Genomic DNA, 19,163 nt, shown 5'->3' with positions numbered 1-19,163 from the left:
GACACCTAGTTTTAATGAAAATGGACTCCACATTTTTGCTTTTTTTGTTCTTCTTGCTTGGGGACAATTCTTAGAAAAGAAAAGAGAAATGATGAGTTTCATGCCCCATCGTCAAGCCCACTGGCTATATGGGAACAAAGAGTGCTCACAATTCAGCTGAATGGCTGTGCACAGTTATGAAATTGCATCATGTCATGAAGCAGGAAATGATGTAATCAATTTATGGTCCATTGGGTCTCCCTGCGATGGTAGAGTTAGCTAAATGCTCCCTGCTTTTAGGTGAGAAAACTGAGAAGTCAGAGGTGATATGCCAATGCACATCTTAGTGCAAACACTAAGTATTTGATCTTAGTGTTTGAGTTTCCTCACATCGTGGCATCCAGTAAAAGGCCAGTCTTTAGTTACTTGGAATGAGTGGGAAAAGCATGGCAACCAGAAAACACAGATGTGAGCTTCTATCACGGGTTAAACCAGAGTCTGCTCCTTACTGCTCTGTGGACTTGGCCTTCTTAATCTCAGAATGTCAGGTTTTCCTATCTCAGAATGTCAGGTTTTCCTCTTTGTGGGCATTTTGATGCCTCACCAATAGAGTTATTGTGAAAATTACAGGAGGGAGACTATCTGAACACATATCAACCACCATGCTTGACCCACTGAAGTTAGTTAGGTATTTGCTGTCTCTCGAACACTTTTTCTCTCCATAGATCTGTTTTACAGTGAGTTTTTTCAGATCACCTGGGGGAAGAGACAGAAGAATGACTTCTAAGTGTTTGTTCTTTTCAGCAAGGATTTTTCTTTTGCTCATTCTTTTCGCTCCAGCAAGAAAGGGCCTGCTTACATGGGGATGATAATAGTACCCAATGCATGTGATTGTTCACAGGAGAAACATTTAATTTAGCACCAGGTATGGTTCGTGGTCAGAGTGCAGTGAGTGAGAACTGCTCTTCTTGCGATTGACTATCATCATCCCCCTCATTCATGTTGCATCACCCAGATAAACAAAGAGTAACCACTAAGTGGAGTTGGTTAAAGCATCTTTTGTTCCTTGGGATAATTACAAAGACCAAATAGTTATGAATTGTTCTGACTTCCAAAACTTAGTGATTACTGTCAATCTCTTGCTCTACCCATTCTATGTAACAAACTGGAAGATGGACTGGCTGGTCTGCAAATCACCTCTTTCCTTTGGCTGGGTTTTCATCTGTGTGTGTGTGTGTGTGTGTGTGTGTGTGTGTGTGTGTGTGTGTATTTGCACCTATGTGTCATTTATAAAGAGCAAACTAAGTGCGAAGCACTATGCTATGTGCTTTTACCTAGCTATCTTATTTTATTGTCAGTACTAACCCTGTTAGGTTGAAATGATGATCTCTACTTAAGACATGAGGAAAAAATGTTTGAGAAACTTGCTCAAGGTCACACAGCTAGTGAGAAGCAGGACTCCAAGGGGTGCCTGGGTGGCTCAGTCAGTTGAGTTGCCCATTCTTGATTTCGGCTCAGGTCATGCTCTTGGGGTCATGAGATCCAGCCCCACTTGGGGCTCTGCGTTCAGCAGGGAGTCTGCTTGAGATTCTCCTTCTCCCTCTGCCCCCCACCCACAATGCCTCACCCCTGCGCACACCTGCTCTCTTTCTCTCAAATAAATAATAAATCTTAAAATTAAAGAGAGGCAGGACTCCAGTTGCATCCAGGGCCTGTTTGTTTCTGTGATGTTATATTGTTTTTTTATTGATATTTTCTGTCCTGAAATCCCCCTATATTCAAGAGAAGGGAGGCCCGGGAGGCCCAAGCCCCACCCTTTGTGTGGAGTATTTTTGGCTCGGTATGCACCCTACTGCCCCCTTGTGGAGCTCTGCTGCCGCTGCATTGTCACCAGAGGGAGGAGGCATAGTCCTCAGCCGGGAACAAGATGAATGGGGTCTGGGTGCTGGGCTGGGCCACCTGGCCTGTCTCATTCTTCAGGTGGCAATTGGAACTCGACTTCTAGGGTTGTTGTGAAAGTTAACTAAGGTGATGTGTGTGAAAGGCCTTTGTAAAACCAGAAAACACAAGCCATTTGGAAAGTTATTAAGGGGCTTAGGGCTCCCCTGACTCCTAACGGGCTAATGTGGATTCTTCCTAGGAGTCAAGGATGTCTTGTCTCCCTTCTCCCACCGAAACATCAGGGTTTGTTGTGTTTTTCTGGGTTTTGTCCCTCGCTGTTGGGACGGGGTGGGGCAACCAGGAAGAAATGTGAAAATCAGGAAGTGATCAACAGTGTCATTTTATTTACCTGTTTCCCGATATTCCTGTGGATGTCCCTATGAGCACGTGTCTGTGTCCCTACCCATCCTGTCAGGAGTCTGACCCTTTAAAAGGAGATCTTGAAATCAATGAAGGGCAGCACTGCGGGCAGTGCACGGGCACATCCCCAGAACTCCAATCTGGGAGACCAACCACTTTTCTTCACCTACATCCTGGCCAGTGCTATCGTGATCATTTGTCTCCCATTTTGCCTGTTGTCTTTCAGTGCTGTGGAGACAAGCAGTGGGGAGACTGGAGGCCTCACCTGGCTGTGATTCTGTCCAATCAGGGTGGGGACGCAGAGCTGCACCAGCGTGCGATTATCACCATGGGGGACACCCTGGGTAAGCAGAAGCCAGCCCAGCCGCCCTCGTCTCCTCTCGGGCATCTCCAGGCCAGCTTTAAACATCTATCCCGAAGCTTTAAGGCGCTATGCAGGGCCTGCCTGGGTCTGTGCCCTCCGTGTTTGGGGAACTCCAGGGAAAGGAGCATCTTTCTTGCCTCTCCATTTCCCAACATTTTTGCTGCAGGCCAATGCAGGCCAGACCCCTGAGATTCGAGATTCAGGTTGTGCTGCCGTAGGAAGCAACTCTCAGCAGCTGGCTTTCTATCCCTGGTCAGATCGCCCTGAAGATGGAGTTAACACACGGGGAACCTCGCCGCCTATTATGGCTGGTTGCACAGTGACCCAGCACAGACAGATAGGAAACCCTATTTTTGCCCGAACTACCCGGGGGAATTGTGTGGTTTGTGTTCTCTCTCAGTGAACGTGGCTTTATAAACACTTAGGGGCTATTGGATGTTCCAGATCAGCGGTTCTCAAATTTGGTCCAGGGGAAGAACATCCAGAAATCATGACAGTCTTTATAAACTTTGCGACATATTGCTCTGTTAAACCTGAAGTAGCAGTACGTAGGCTTGTGGGCCAAGTCGGCTGACAGGATGCTTGACACCATTGGAAAGGGGGGTAGGTTTTGTTTAGTCCTTCTTAGGTGCCAGGCACTATGCTGGGTAACGTAACCAGTACTTAATTCAATTTTGAGGTCATGGGAAATGTATGGGAGAACATTCTGGAAATGGGAACCAGTGGGTAATTATCATGATTTTTGTGAGCTCTGGGAAAAGTTTCCTATGTTTGATTTCTGCAGGAGAAGCATTAGTGCCCCAAGAAGCTGAATTTAAAAACTGCTACTCCCCCACGGCCCACTTCTTTGCTCAGGTGTATGCACCTGTTCCTTTTCACTCCCAGGAAGGGACTAACATGTTTAGTAAATTCCTCATCACAAATACATGAGGGGAACAGGAATTAGTGACCTATTCTGGCCAAAGAGAACCGAAATGGAATGTCTGAAGCCAAGAATGTGGGTGGGAGGGGGGTTGTGGTTTACGGCCTCTGACTCCTGAGCCCTCCACTCCTTGACTCCCATGAGGACTTTCCCCTGGGCACCCCCTACCCCCAGCCTGCCGTGCCATCTCTCTCTCATCCTGCCCAGAGAGGGTCCCCACACGGCATGCTCCATGACTGGGGCTGGCTCTCCTCCTCCTGCAGCTGGGAAGGGACTGGTGGAGGCAGCTCACTTCTGCTACCTCGTGGCTCACGTGCCCTTCGGTCACTACACCGTGAAGACTGACCATCTGGCCTTGCTTGGCAGCAGTCACAGGTACGTGGTCTTCTGGGGATGGGAGTGGGAAGCATGTTTTCCAGGGGACTGGTTTAGCCCTTGCTGGGTTTCACGTTTTCCATTTTCCTGTGTGAATTTCAGCTAAAGCTTCTCCCCTCTTCTGGGTCTTTTCTGCAGGGGTCTGGGCAGGGAGGTGTCCAGTGGGTGCTGCATCACACCAGCAGGGGGCCCAGTCCTGCTCCCCAGAACTGTGCTCCTGTGCCTTTGGGGTGTATTGTGCCCCTCTGACCACTGGGTGGCACCCTGGCTCCATGACCAGAGGTCACCTCTTCTGACTTGTCTGAGCAGTCAGGGCGGCTTGCCTCTGTGTTACGCAGCCCTGGGCCTGTCTCAGAGTCGGCCCGGGCAGAACAAGGAAATTGGAAGAAGTTTATGTTTACTCCTTACACCCCTACACTGGCTTAGTGCACAAGCTACTCCAAGTCCCACCTGTTACTTATTCTTTGCTGGCCATCACATTAGGCTTTTCACGCAGAAGGATCTTAATAATCCCATAGGCAGTAAATAATATGGACAAAAAGACCAGCTTGCTTCCTAGCAGTCCTCCATGTTTTGGATCTCTCTTCTCCACACCCTGGTCATAGTTAAGATTTCCTAGGCTCTCTTACATGGTGCCAGTCATTTTATTTGCACGATTTCCTTTAATCAATACAAAGTTACCCTATCAATAAGGTATGTTTTAAATCTTCTCTTTGTATAGGAGGGAAACCAAGACACAGAGAGGTTAAATAATTTACCTAAGATAGCACAGCTAGCGTGAGGTCACACTGGACTTGGAACCCAGACCGTCAGGCTGAGAAGCCCTTACATTCATTCATTCATTCATTCGTTTATTTTTAGTTTAAATTCCACTAGCCAACATACAGTACATCATCAGTCTCAGAGGCAGATTTCAGTGATTCATCAGTTGCATATAACAGCCAGTACCCTTCACCCAGTTACCCCATCGCCCACCCACCGAAGCCTGTTAACTGTTGTGCCAAGCTGCCTACCTCTGGGGAACGTACAGTCTTACCGCCAGCTCTCTCCGATCGAGGCCTTTGATGGCATATAGTTGGCTTGTCACATCCCATCTGTGCCAAATGCGGCAGTAAATGTGTATGGGTTAATCCGTCTCCCTCTTATACTTGTATCGACCAAGGGCATTTCTGGAGGTAGCCAGGGGTGACCCTGATTTCAAAGACGGAGCTTTTTATTGGGGCATGTGGAGGGGTCTGGCAGCCCCTTGGATCACAGTTGCTCAGCCCGCTTCCTCCTTGGCTGAATGGACAGCCAGCACAGGGACTGTCATTTGATTTTTGGCCCCATGCCCGGCCACGCCTTCCTTTATCGGGGCTCTTGGGGTGCCGCATCACTCCCTCTTCTCTTTTGTTCAGGCCAGGTGTGGCCTCGTGCAGGTGCGCGGTCTAGGCCTTCAGGGCACTAGGTTAGCTCTCAGCATCTTTAAGAGGAGCACCCAGTGCCCCGCCGAGGTGGGAGGGGGAGCAGCTTGCCTTAGGGGACCCTCCCGCAAGAAGGTGGAGGAACCCGCCTTCCTGCCATCCCTGCTCCCCAGCCCGGGTGGTGCAGGACACCGTCCGTCCCATCCCCAGCCTCAAGGAGGTGGAGCGAGAGGAGGCAAAGCATTCACTCCGGAGGAGGCCCGAGTGTCTCTCCAGGCGGCGGCCCCCGGACCAGCCCAGGGCAGAAGCCCCACCGTGGATGGGGCAGCTGGAGTCGCCGCCAGGATGTCCCCGCCCCCCTCCTCAATTTCTTTTATTATTATTCCCTGGTTGTAGTCAAGAGTTTTTGAAATTTGCAACCACCGAGGCTATCCAGAGGACGGAAATCTTCGAGTACTGTCAGATGCTGGGCCGCCCCCAATCCTTCATCCCTTCTTTCCAGGTAACGGAACCCAGGGGAGGCCCGCAGCCGCCGCGTTTCCAGCTGTGCTCCTTGGCACGGAGGGCGGGGCCGGGTCCCCTGCGCTCGGAGCCCCCGCAGCTCAGGCGCAGGGTGCGGGGCGTGCTAGAGCCTGGAGGGCTGCCTGTAGGCGGCCGCCCTGCTGGAGGCCCGGAAAGCGCGCGCCCTGGGGCCCCGCTCTGCTCCCCTTGCCCCGGGCCGGGCGGGCGCCTGCTCGCTGCTGCCTCCCCTCGGCACCGCGGGGGCTCCCCGAGACGCCCCGGCCCTCGCCCTGCTTCCCGCCCCGCAGGGCTTTCGGCCGGCAGGGGGCGCGCGGGGCCCCAGTCTCTGCTCTGCGTCCTCGTCCTCGGGGGCGGCCCTCGGGCTTCTCCAGGGCCTGCTCCGGAGTGCGCGGCAACACACACGCTCACACCACACAGCACGCAGTCACACACCCTCACACCCCACAACACACACACACACCCACAACACATACACTCACATACATAATCACACCCCACAACACACACACTCACACCCCACACCCCACATACACACTCACACCTCACACTTATAGTCACACACACTCACACCCCACAACACACACACACACCCCACAACACATAGTCGCACTCACACCCCCCAACACACACACATACCCACAACACACACACACACTCACACCCCACACACCACATACACACTCACACCTCACAACACAGTCACACACACTCACACCCCACAACACACACACACACACCTCACAACACATACACTCACTCACACCCTACACCCCACATACACACTCATACCCCACAACACACACAGCCCACAACACATACACTCACTCACACCCTACACCCCACATACACACTCATACCCCACAACACACACGTACAGCCCACAACACATACACTCACTCACACCCCACACACCACATACACACTCACACTTCACAACACTTATAGTCACACACACTTACACCCCACAACACATAGTCACACACTCACACCCCATAACACACACACTCACCCCATTACATACACATTCACACCTCACAACATACACACTCACATCCCATATACACACTCACATCTCACAACACAGTCACACACACTCACACCCCACAACACACATAGCCCACAACACATACACTCACTCACACCCTACACCCCACATACACACTCACACCCCACAACATATACAGTCACACACACTCACACCCCACAACACAAGGCACAAAACCAAACCTTGAAAATGACTGAATTAGTTATGATAAGGGAAGTGACCCCATTAGTATCTTCTTCCAGTGTCTTACCGAAGACTGTCCTTCCCCGGCAAAGCCGTGCCAGAGCAGCTCCTTCCAGAATAGTCTTCTCATCTCTCCCTCATCTCTTTGGTCATCCCACCTTTCAGTCACCTCTGGGCTGAGGGTAAGGAGATTAGCGAGTTTTAGTAAGTGTGCTTTAGGTGCAGGCATTGTGCTCTTGTGTTTTTAGGGGATTGTTTCTCATCCCGTGAGGTGGGCACCATTACCCCCATTGTGCAAACGAACGGCAGCTCAGAGGAATTCCATGGTATTGGCTCACATCTCTTGCGTACCATTTGTTCTAAGACCTTTATGTGGTTTATCTAATTTAATCTTTACAACAACCCAGGGGTAAATCGTATTATTAGCCCCATATTATAGTGAGGAAATTGAGGCATGGGCAGGTGGGGTGACCAGGCCAATGTGGCACACCAGCGTGGAGCTGGGATTTGACCTTGGACCTGTCTGATTCCCAGAGCCTCATGCTCCGTCTTGCTCTGCCACGCACGCTTCTGCGAATACTTGCCGGCCCTGCGCCTGAGTCCTTTCTTCTTGAATATGTCCCCCCCGCTGGTGCCTGGTCCTAGGGTCCGCACCCACCAGGGTTTCCAGATGGGTGGGCTTCCTGGGAAGAAGTAAGTTGTCTGCGCATTTCCATGGCGACCGGGTCTCCTACGGAGACTGCGCTGATGTGACTCATCCCTTTCTCAACAATGCAGGACCTGCAGGCTGGATTTGAAATTGTGCCCATAGCCAGATAGAATGCCCCAGATAGGATGGCACGAGGCCCTCCTTGATATTTGGATGGCAGAGTTAGCGGAAGCCGGCAGTCAGCTGACTTCCAGGAAGTCTTATCTACATTTCTCTCCTTCTGTCCCGGCCTGGGTGGACGAGTCACTGGCCCTGTTCCTCTTCACAGGTGTATAAGCTCCTTTATGCTTCCCGTCTGGCAGATTATGGCCTCGTGTCCCAGGCCTTGCATTACTGCGAAGCCATTGGCACGGCCCTCCTTAGCCAGGAAGAGAGCGATCACCCTGTGCTATTAGTGGAACTCATCAAGGTGAGTTTCTCAAAGGGTTCTCTGCAGGTGTTTTATCTTCGGTGTTCAGAGAAAGCTATTGTAAAGCAGCTTAGACTCTGCATCCCATCTCTTTTGAACATGCTAGAAAATTGGAGCCCATGGCTGTCTTTGACCACATATGCATGCCCAGGTGTGATAAGCAGAGTCCTGACACCACACAAAGAAGCAGGCAATGGGCGGAGGGTGGTGGGATCGGGAGCCTGGAAACCAGGCGTGTGCTCTGCCAGAGACTTGTTCTTGCAACTGCTTTTCTGGGACAGTAAAACTGCACGTTATGGAGAACCGCTCTAATTATAAACTCTGGACTTAGAAAATATAGTTTAGTGATTAAAACAGGAAATGATCCTTATTAAAATGCTTTTAAATGCATGGAATATTTTATCACATGTGGGATACGTTTTAAAAAGAAAACAAAAACAAATCAACTTTTAGTTCCTGGGGAAGAAAACAATCAGGCAAATAGTTGTTCCAATTAACTAAAGAAAAATCCATTAGCTGGAGAGTAAAACAGCAGCCTACTGTCAATTTTTGCTTTGCTTTAGATGACTGTTGGATTCTGTAGCCAACCAATGTGTAGTGCTGGGCCCCCTGGCCCTGGAGTGTCCGCCCGCAGGCCGGCGGTTGCAGCGAGCTCAGGGACCCAGAATAGGGGGCCTGGGAATTTTGGGACTTAATGATGGAGTAGAATCTTGCAAGACAAAGTAGTCCCTCGACCATCCCTTGGAAGCTGGTTTGAAATGCAGACTTACCCCAAAGATACAGATGCAGTGAAATGCTGGGACACACTGCATAGCAGCAATGTCCACAATAGCCAAACTGTGGAAGGATCCTCGGTGCCCATCGAAAGATGAATGGATAAAGAAGATGTGGTTTATGTAGACAATGGAATATCACTCAGCCATTAGAAACGACAAATACCCACCCTTTGCTTCGATGTGGATGGAACTGGAGGGTATTATGCTGAGTGAAGTAAGTCAGTTGGAGAAGGACAAACATTATATGGTCTCATTCATTTGGGGAATATAAAAAACAGTGAAAGGGAAAAAAGGGGAAAGGAGAGAAAATGAGTGGGAAAAATCAGAGAGGGAGACAGAACATGAGAGACTCCTAACTCTGGGAAACGAACAAGGGGTGGTGGAAAGGGAGGTGGGCGGGGGTTGGGGGTGACTGGGTGACTGGGTGGCACTTGATGGGATGAGCACTGGGTGTTATGCTATATGTTGGCAAATTGAACTCCAATAAAAAAACAAAACAAAACAAAATAAAAATGAAATGCAAAAAAAAAAAAAAAAAAAAAAAAGAAAGAAAGAAAGAAATGCAGACTCTTTGGCCCTACTCAGAATTCTGGGATCAGAATTAGCATTTTAACAATAGCCCAGGCGGTTCCTGGGAGCACCAAAGTTCGGGAAGCACTGTTAGAGCAGACAGTTGCAGGGACGTAAAGCTGGGTAACGACAGTTTCTTCTTATATATCTTATTGACCATCTAACACCAAGATGGATTAATTGCTTATTTATGTTGCAATTTTGGGAAGGTAACTGCTGAATTGGCTACCCGTCAATTAATTATCCTTTGTAATCTAATTTGCAAAGGAGTTAACACTGTCCTTCTCTTATTCCCTTATTGCCTCTTTCCCCATGTCTCTTTCTCCTTGTCTCCTTTCTTACCTTCGCCCCTGACCCGGCTGGAAACCTGGCACAGCTAGCAGAGAAACTGAAGCTGTCAGACCCCTTGGTTGTAGAGAGACGCCGTGGAGACAGGGACCTGGAGCCAGACTGGCTGGTGAAGCTGCGCAGGCGGTGCAAGGAGCTAGCGGTGAGTGGGCTGGATCCGGGCCAGGGGCTGAGACCTTTGTTTCTCTCTTTGCTTCCCCTAGGACCCGGTAGCCAGGCACTGACCTTGGCAAATCCCCAACCCTGTGGTGGGCCGTGAAGTCCCCCTGCACCCACGAGGCACAGGTTGACCTGGGAAGGGATGGCACTCAGCCTCCCAGCCACTGCTCCCCTGACCCTGGTGGAAATGGTTTCCTGTGTCTGCCTGTGAGGCCCTGGGGCCCACTTGCCGATCTCCCTTGCCACCCTTCTCTGTGGTCCTAGAAGATGCATTTTATGACCATTAAAGCTTTCATCTCTCTGTTAGGAACAATGGATCACAGTGGACCTGTGTCACTTTCATGTAATGTAGGGCAATTGCTTAAAAGATTTCCAGGCCTTTCGTTTTTGTTCTGACAAGTGCAAAAGCTGCTGGCAGTAATTGTAACATAATTGGAACAGGGCTACCTCCATTCTCTTTCTGCCACCGTCTCTAAAGACAGGACAGGGTGGGGTTTCCAAGGCACCGGTGGCCTTACTCCCACCATGCCCCATGCACATGGGACCCTGGGCCCCACAGTTTGATCCCTTCCACTTTCCCTTTCTTGGGGAGACTATGGATGGCGTTGGTTTCCTGGTCCCTGCCAGCTCTGAGCAGGGCTGAGGCCTGGCTCCTGCTCTTGTGCCTCACCTAAGAGCCCTTGGCATTCAGGTGAGGCTCCCCTACCTCACCACTCCCTCTGAAGTTTCTTTTTTTTGAAGATTTTTACTTATTTATGAGAGAGAGAGAGGGAGAGCACACATAGGCAGGGGGAGAGGGAGAAGCAGACTCCCCACTGAGCAGGGAGCTCAATGCAGGGTTCGATCCCAGGATTCTGGGATCATGACCCGAGCCAAAGGCAAACACTTAACCAACTGAGCCACCAAGGTGCTCCTTGGGCTTAATTTTTAAACCATTGTTCCCTGTTCTTGCTTTTCTTTGTGTGGCTTAAAGAGATTTTACTTTATTTTGAATAGCACAAGGTAATAGGAGATGCTGCGGATCCTCATTCTGCTCACTCAGACACTTCGGGAGCCAGAGAAACAGCAGGTACCTGTGCCGATGACCTGACGTGTGAATGGCTGACCCTCAGGACCTGATATACGAGACACAGAAATGAGAAAACACCCGCCTTGCCCTCCCTGGAGCACGGCCTTGCCCATATAAATCTGATCGGTTGGTCCAGGCACCTTCTCTCCCTACAGCTCTGGCCCACATCAGGCATCCTGACCCTTCGAAGTTCCCTCATTATGGGAGTTTCTGCCTCACATTCAGGCTTTCAGACTCATTGTAGCATGTTGTGATCTCACGGTTTCGCCAGCCCTAGTAGCTTCTTCCCAGCTGAATGTATTTCTTGAGGCCACAGATGGTGGATTGTTCATACTTCATGTAGGTGTTGGGGACATCGGAAGATTGATTTTGAGCTATCCTTTTTGAGTTTTGAGCATTCAGTTGCTACACACAGGCACCGTACATTTCACGATGTTTTCTTTTCTTTTTTCTTTTTTTTAAAGATTTTATTTATTTATTCATGAGAGACGCAGAGAGAGAGAGAGGCAGAGACACAGGCAGAGGGAGAAGCAGGCTCTATGCAGGGAGCCTGATGCGGGACCCGATCCCAGGTCACCAGGATCACACCCTGGACTGAAGGCAGGCGCTAAACCGCTGAGCCACCCAGGGATTCCCCCATTTCACGATGTTTTCAACACATCCCTCCTTTCCCTTCAGGCTCCCTCTGGGCATTGGGTTGGGGAGAAAGTATTACCCCCAGATGGTTCTGTGCCCAGCTACCCCCCTCCTCTGGTGGGGTCAGGACAGGGCTTCATCTCTTTACTTCTAGCCCTTTCCCACCCTTTAGCACTTCCTTCACTGGTGAGCAAGGGGAGGGCAAAGAAGGCAGGCCTTGGTTTCTGTTTCTCAGCTTTGCTGCTCTGTCATGGAACCTGTGAAGGTCAGGACTGGAAGGGAACCAGGCTGGGAGTTTTTGAATGATGTTTCTCCTAGGAAGCAGCTATGTCTCTTGTCACCCAGTTGAGCATGTGGGTCAGCAGCACCCCAGCCCCATGACCTTGGGCCGATCACGGCCCGTGTCTAGACCACGGTCCATCTCATCGGCCACATGGAGGAATGCAGCCATGCTTGCTTCCAGGGCCGATGCTCCGACTCTTTAAAAGCAAGCCCATCATGTCTGTGGTCTGATTCAGGTTTTCACTGGAAACTCTCTATGTTTCAGACACCCAAATCCGTTAGGAAATCCTTTTTTAAAAATATTTTTTTATTCATGAAAGAGAGAGAGAGAGAGGCAGAGACATAGGAGGAGGGAGAAGCAGGCTGCCTGCAAGGAGCCTGATGACCAGAACCCTGGGGTCATGACCTGAGCCAAAAGCAGATGCTCAACCACTGAGCCACCCAGGCGTCCCAGGAAATCCTTTAAAGGAGAAAGCTTATCCAAAAGCAAGAGTGTGGTGTTAAATGAGGTGATACTATCTCTTCTCCCAATATGCTTGTTTAAGGCTTGGAGATCATACATGGTAGTGAGGGAAATCATTTTGTAAACTCTAAGTCATAAGCAGTGAGAGATGTTACATCACACTCATGGCAGCCACATCAAGCGGGCTATCTCTGTGACTTCTTTCCAAAGGGGGCATGGGCAGGAATGGTCCTGGTGTGATGGGTCCATTCCGATGCCACATTGCAGGTCTCAGTTCCTCCTTTTGCTCTATGTCCTCAGAAAGCACTTTCTACCATGATCTTTCGGGACATCCAAGCGACTCAGAAGCCCTTGGGGACCGCTCAGCCTTGTGGCCAACACTGGAGCAGATGGGCCCAACCCAGCCCAGCCCACAGCAGCCCTTTCTCTACCAGCCCGGCTCCCACCCAGCAGGGGGAAGTGTGGGGCAGATGGGTGTCCCAGTGCCTCTTTACTCGGTTGCCAGGACCAGTGGTAGCCTGGCAGAGGTAGTAACTCCTGGAGGAGGAACCTGGGAGGAAACCCAGCAGATGCACCCGCCCCCTGGTAAGAGCTGTCAGGAAGGCTGGAAACCTGGGGGCGGGGGTGGGGTGGGGTGGGGGGGCGCGCTTTGAGGGGAGGAAGGAGAAGAGAGAGGTGGGGTCAGAGCCGATAAGCCCTGAATGGTGGGTGCGGGCCCCACGGAGGGCCTACTACTCAGCAGCCCTGGGGCTGGTACTTTGCATGCCCCGGAGGGACATTGTTCCCTTCCTTTGTGGTCTGCCTCTCCACTGGGAAAGCATAACAAGGCCAACAATAGTTACTGTCCCTCCTCTCAGATGCAGAGTCCCTAGAAGAGAGGAAGGAGAATGACAGGGACATGAAGCTGTCATACTGCACCTGAGAGCTCACTGTCAGGGGTTGCTAGCAGAGACCCACTCTTCTGTCCTGCCCCCAAATGAGGTGATGGGAGACAGAGGGGCTTGATGTCAGGGCCCTGATGAGCAGGGCTGAGTGATACCAGGGGAGTGCTGGCAACCAAACAGGAGGATTAGATCTTAGACCTTCTAAGATAATGTCCTGTCCAGGACAGGAGGCTCAAATGGAGGGGAAGGTCAGGAGGATCCCTGTGTGGCCCTGGTTTCCAGGATTCTGAAGGAATGGACTTGGTTCTAAGTAGAGATCAGGTGACCAGCATGCCTTGGGGTGGCTGGGATCGAGAGGGTTGTGCATGTGGACTTGGCTTTTACGTGACCCACTCGGGATCATGGGCTTGGACCTCCAGCTACTTTGTGATTAGAAAAGCTGACTGCGTCCCCTTCCTTCCTCAGGGTAGAAGGAAAAAGCACAAGCTCCAATCACTGTGTTTGTTTGTGTTTTGTGTCATAGTAGAGAACATGGTATCTCCAGGAAGTTTCCAGCATCCTGATGGTCAAAAGGTCGTTTCCAAACCGCAGGTGAGAGGACAAAGCACAGTGGATGCCAATGCCTACTCTGATGCTTCAGGCTTTCTCCAGTGGCCCAGACTTCTTAGCCTTCCTCCTCCTGGCTCTAGCTGTCCCTTCCACACTGTACCTTGTTTCTTCTCGTTTCTTTCTATGCCACATCTTGGTGGTGGGAAGGGGGGCCATGTTTTTGTTCATATTCAATCCTACCAGCCAGTGTCCATGGGGTGAGGGGCGGCAAGGCCGAGTTTCCTTTGGGCCTTAGAGACCTCTCACATCCTCTCCTCGCCTGGCACCAGGCACCACCATGCCCCGCCCTGTCATGGGAGACTCTGGATGTTTATGTCTTTATTGTAATTTTTACCTCACTGTTTTCTCAAGAAGGATCAATGGCAGCTGTGTCTTTTCTCCTCAGGCTAGAAGGCCGTGGAGGATGTGGCTCTGTCTCACAGATCAGGCTAGCTAGCTTCCCAATGGATGCACCCTTCTGCCAACAATGGGTATTTGAGCTTTGCCTGGCTTGAAGGGTGCATTGCATACCTTTGATCACATAAATAGTGGCCACTTTGTATACATGTCTCAAGTAGTAGGTGCTGCAGGACCTCAAAAACTTCCATGCTTTCCTTTTTTTTTCTGACTGAAAAAGTAGTACATTATTGTTATAAAAAACTTAAAAAAAAGAAAAAGCATCATAAATAATCACATATCACTCATGTTTCTAAATGTGTATATAAAATTTTATTTCATTTTGTTAACACTATTAAATGAGGTTTTCCATATCATTCATAAATGATTTTTAGTTATTTTTAATTTTTATTTCATTTATTTTTCAAATTAATTCTTTTTATTTTATTTGAGAGAGTGAGAGCGAGCGAGCACACGAGCAGAGGGCAGAGAGCAGAGGCAGAGGGAGAAGAAGCAGGCTCCCTACTGAGCAGGGAGCGCAACGTGAGGCTCAATCCCAGGAGCCTGGAATTACGACCTGAGCCAAAGGCAGATGCTTAACTGAAAGCAGTCACCCAGGTGCCCCCACAAATGATTTTTAATATTGATAGATAAAATCCATTGTGTGAAAGCACCATCATCCATCCATACATCCATTCATTCATTCACAAATCCCAAGTTCCTACAACGAATGTCCCCAGCATGATCCCTGGGGACACCCAAAAACCAGACCAAGCTTGTTCTCATGCCCTTCTGTTTAGTGGAGTTGATGGCAAATAAACAACTGTGTGCATGCAAGGTTTTACTTTAGATGGGGTGGCCAGGGAAGGTACCCCTGGGAGGCCTTGATCAGAGGCCAGAATGAGGGCAGACTAGAGCCAGGGGAATGAGCGTGCGAGGTGTAGGGAATAGCAACAGCACAGGCCCTGAATGGGACCGACTTGGTGCAGGGAGCAAAGAGCAAGGGACCCATTGTGTGTAGAAAGTGGGGAGAGTGGGCTGAGAAGCAAGGCCAGAGCTGTAGAGAGAGGCCGGATCACACAGGGCTTCCTAGGCCACAGTGAGGAGCTCCAGGTTTCGTTCATCCTTCCCACATGGTTAAACATTTCAAGTGTGTCTCTCTTCCTTTTCTCTCTTTCCTCCTCTCTCTGTGAATTCCCTTCCCTTCCCCTCGTGTATAAAATCCAGTGGTGGGCGTTCTAGTGATGGACGCGCAAGCCTTGTCTATTTCTTGAATTATGCAACCAGGAAAAATTCCTAGAAGGAGAGTCCGACTGCTTAGGTTTGGATCCTCGCTCTGCCATGTACTGGCTGTGTGGCCTCAGACAGGTTGTTTAATCCGTCTGTGTCTTAGTTTTCTCATATGTAAAATAGGATGATAATAACCCACCTCACAGGACTGTTGTAAGGATTAAATGAATCACTCTACATAAAGTGCTTAGAATAGAATTTACTACATATTAAGTGCTAGACTCAAAAATTGAAGCTTTTTCAATTTTGGGGGAAAGTATTTTCCAAAGGTTGTACCGATTATGCTTTTTTTTTTTTTTTAAATATAAAATGTAAATACACTAACATTTACATCACACAAATATCATGTGATTCTGCATATAGGAGGTACCTAAAAGAGGCAAGTTCATGGTCAGAAAGAGTAGAGATTTCTAGGGGTTTCTGAGGAGGAAAAATGAAGAGTTAGTGTTTAGTGGGCAGAGAGTTTCAGTTGAGGTCAATTAAATGTTCTGGAAATGGAGATTAGTGGTGGTTATATAACATTGTGAATGTACTAATGCCACTGAATTATACACTTAAAGATGGTTAAATTGGTGAATTTTATGCTATATATATTTTACCACACACACAAATCTAAAGGCCCATGGGCATATTTTGCTTCCCACTGGTGCATTTTGCAGTTGATCGTGAGCAATTTCTCTGGGAATGAGCTCTAGGATGAATTAGGGTCGGTGGTTGGGTGTGTGGATCCCTATGGGGTGTTTCCTATCCCACCTCTTCTCCACCAGGAGCCTTCCACATCCTCTGCTCCAGGACTCAGCACAGTTCTGGAATGCTAACGCGGGGAGGTAACACTGGCCTAAAAGCCCATCAGATTAGGGATGACACAAGGACTGGGATTGGGTTCTGGCCTTGTCTTGAGGCCTTCAGCACATTATTTCGCAGAGCTAAGCCCTCTTTCCTCATCAGTAAAATGTGATCCTGTAAGGCCATCCCACAGATTAACTGAGTGGGGCTGGTGACAGAGAACATGTGACTTGCCTTCATAACCTGTCAAGTGCCATAAAAACGTTAGTTCTTATTTTCTTTAACTCCAGGAGCCACTGATTCCCAGATCACGAAATACTTCTGAGAGTTCCACTTCTTCAGTCAAGGAGGAGGAGGAGGAGTCTTCCGATGAGGCAGATAAAAAATCTTCCCAAAACCCGACACAGAAAGGAAAACTAGGAGATGTGAAAGAGAACACAAAGGTGGAGGGTCTCGTTCTGTTGCCACTGTTCCCTTTCCAAATGATGGTGGTGGGGTGGGTAGGGTTGGGAATCTGGGCTTTGGCTGGGCCTCTGACTCTCCACCATCATACTGGAGTGGGCCTGTCTCCTAGTCAGTGGGAGAAGCACACCTGGAGGCCTTAAATCTCCTTCTTTCCCTTCCAGAGCTCAGGGTTTGGCTGGTTCAGCTGGTTTCGCTCAAAGCCCACCAACAACGCATCTAGCTCTGGAGAAGACTCATCCGACAGTCCCAACTCTGAGGTTAGCATGAGGGTGTGAGGGCAAGGACTCTTCCTCACTTGTGGGATCTTTGGAGGAAGTTTCCTCAGAACCTTTGAGGCCCTGAGCTGGCATCTGGCAATCGGCAAAGGCCGGCTGGGTCTTAAAAATCAGGATGGAGAATATTAATTTTAGGAGGCCAGTAGTTGACTATTGAGTAGAAGAGTGGCACTAGAGTTTTGGGGTGGCAAGTGGAGTTTCGGGGTGAGTACCCAGCAGCAAGGTCAGAGGTTGAGGCTGCAGTTGTGGGCACTGTGGGAATAGGGGCAGCTGGCATTTGGTAACAGTCAGTACCCCTAACACTGCCTGTCTTTCTCCACTATGCAGGAGACCTCCAGAGTATCTTCTCCTCCTGAGGCTGGCCCCGGCCTCTCACTGACCTCTCTCCCAGCGCCCCAGTCTCTGCCAGGCACCAGCACCTTGTCTGGGGCCACAGGTAACACCAACCTCATGTCCTTTGGGCTGTCTCTGGGCTCCCTCTCCTCCTCAGGTATTGGGGGTGCCTTCTGGAAGTGGAGCCTCCTCCGCCCTGAGCAGTGGAAACGGCTCTGTCTGACTCATTGCTTTCTAGGCGAGGGTGAAGTCGGAGGATCAGCATCCAGTGGGGGAGCAGCCGAGGGCACTGGGAGTGGAGTCCTGTCTGGGCCTGAGGTGAGCAGCCCACAGGCTGGAGCCTGGGGCCCAACCAGATGCCTGTGTGTGCCAGGACTGAATATTCATTGTGGGCTGGAGGTGCCATCCTATGAGGGACTCATGGGGAACTGGAGAAAGCTTCTGTAGTAGTCCGCCAGGGCCATCATGACGAAATGTCACAGACTACAGCTTAAACAAAGTTATTTCCTCACAGCCCTGGAGGCTGGAAGTCTGAGGCAGGGGTTGGCAGGGTTAGTTTCTCCTGAGGCCCCTTTCCTTGGCTTATAGATGGCCATGGTTTTCACATGGTTTTCCCTCTGTGTGCGCCTGTGTCCAAATTTCCTCTTCTTATGAGGACACCTGTCATAATGACTGAGGGCCCTAGTGACCTCATTTTACCTTAATAACCTCTTTATTTAAAAAATTTTTTTCAAGGTTTTATTTTAAAGTAATCTTTACACCCAGTGTGGGGCTTGAATTTACAACCCCGAGATTAAGAGTCACATGCTCTACTGATTGAGCCAGCTGGGTGCCCCCTTAATCACCTCCTTAAAGACGCTACCTCCAAATACATTCGGGAATACTGGGGTTACAATTTCAACATAGGAAGTTTCAAGGAGACATAATGTAGCCCATAATGACTTCTCCAGGTGAAGTCTAGAGAATTGCTTCTTTCCCTGTCCCAGAGTTCACCAGTGTCTTTGGCAAGGACTGTAAAAAGTTCTTGATGAATTGTCCACACGGTATGGATTTCATGCCGACTGCCAGGAAAACATTTTTATTTTCTTATGGTTGGGTTAGAGCACTCTTGTAGTATTTTAGGCCTTCCAGAGAATATGATATTACTTTTTATGATGCCACCAATATAACTGTGGCTTTTTCTTCTTCTGAGCTTTAGGCATTGCCTCTGCATTGCCTCTGCATCACCACCCCAGACCCAGGGGTTGGCGGTGCCCACTTGAATCATGTTTGTTTGCTTAAATTCCCCAAGGTCTATCAGGAAACCCTTTTCATCTGCATCCCTTGACCAAAGTTAACGCTCAGGGAAGCCCTTGATGTTCTGGAATCAGAAGTGGTGATTGATAGGGTTTTTCTATTATTTTCCATCACAGGCTGTTTCCTCTGAGCTTTATTTCAACCCTGGTGTTCTGCTTCCCCCAACCCCTTTGAAAGGAAGCGTTCCTCTCTACAACCCATCTCAGGTGCCCCAGGTAAGGGATCCCTGAAGGAGAGAGGTTAGGAGCACAAATTTTGGATGAAGGCGATCCAAGGTTTCAATCCTAGTTTGCCACTTACTGTATGTGGGCTCTCGAGCAATCACTTACCGTCTG

The 19,163-nt window shown here is 49.6% G+C and overlaps 1 protein-coding gene across 5 annotated transcripts in view; it reads left to right on the top strand.

The window, feature by feature from the left end:
* The window catches only part of SEC16B (SEC16 homolog B, endoplasmic reticulum export factor), a 40,496-nt gene that overhangs the window by 19,741 nt on the left and 1,592 nt on the right, over positions 1-19,163 (top strand). For all 5 annotated transcript variants that reach the window (XM_055319448.1, XM_055319446.1, XM_055319447.1 and 2 more), the window contains 14 exons: positions 2,507-2,624; positions 3,830-3,941; positions 5,741-5,846; positions 7,154-7,276; positions 8,072-8,212; positions 9,935-10,048; positions 11,062-11,134; positions 12,816-13,100; positions 13,923-13,990; positions 16,750-16,902; positions 17,086-17,181; positions 17,527-17,635; positions 17,771-17,850; positions 18,945-19,043. In XM_055319448.1, the coding sequence (XP_055175423.1) occupies positions 2,507-2,624; positions 3,830-3,941; positions 5,741-5,846; positions 7,154-7,276; positions 8,072-8,212; positions 9,935-10,048; positions 11,062-11,134; positions 12,816-13,100; positions 13,923-13,990; positions 16,750-16,902; positions 17,086-17,181; positions 17,527-17,635; positions 17,771-17,850; positions 18,945-19,043 (1,677 nt within the window). The remainder of the gene's footprint in view (positions 1-2,506; positions 2,625-3,829; positions 3,942-5,740; positions 5,847-7,153; positions 7,277-8,071; positions 8,213-9,934; positions 10,049-11,061; positions 11,135-12,815; positions 13,101-13,922; positions 13,991-16,749; positions 16,903-17,085; positions 17,182-17,526; positions 17,636-17,770; positions 17,851-18,944; positions 19,044-19,163) is intronic.

This window comes from Nyctereutes procyonoides, unplaced genomic scaffold (genome assembly GCF_905146905.1).
Source record: "Nyctereutes procyonoides isolate TBG_1078 unplaced genomic scaffold, NYPRO_anot_genome, whole genome shotgun sequence".
In the NCBI taxonomy this organism is placed as follows: Eukaryota; Metazoa; Chordata; class Mammalia; order Carnivora; family Canidae; genus Nyctereutes; species Nyctereutes procyonoides.
The sequence above is the reverse complement of the archived record's forward strand: the minus strand, read 5'-3'. Positions and strand labels throughout refer to the sequence as shown.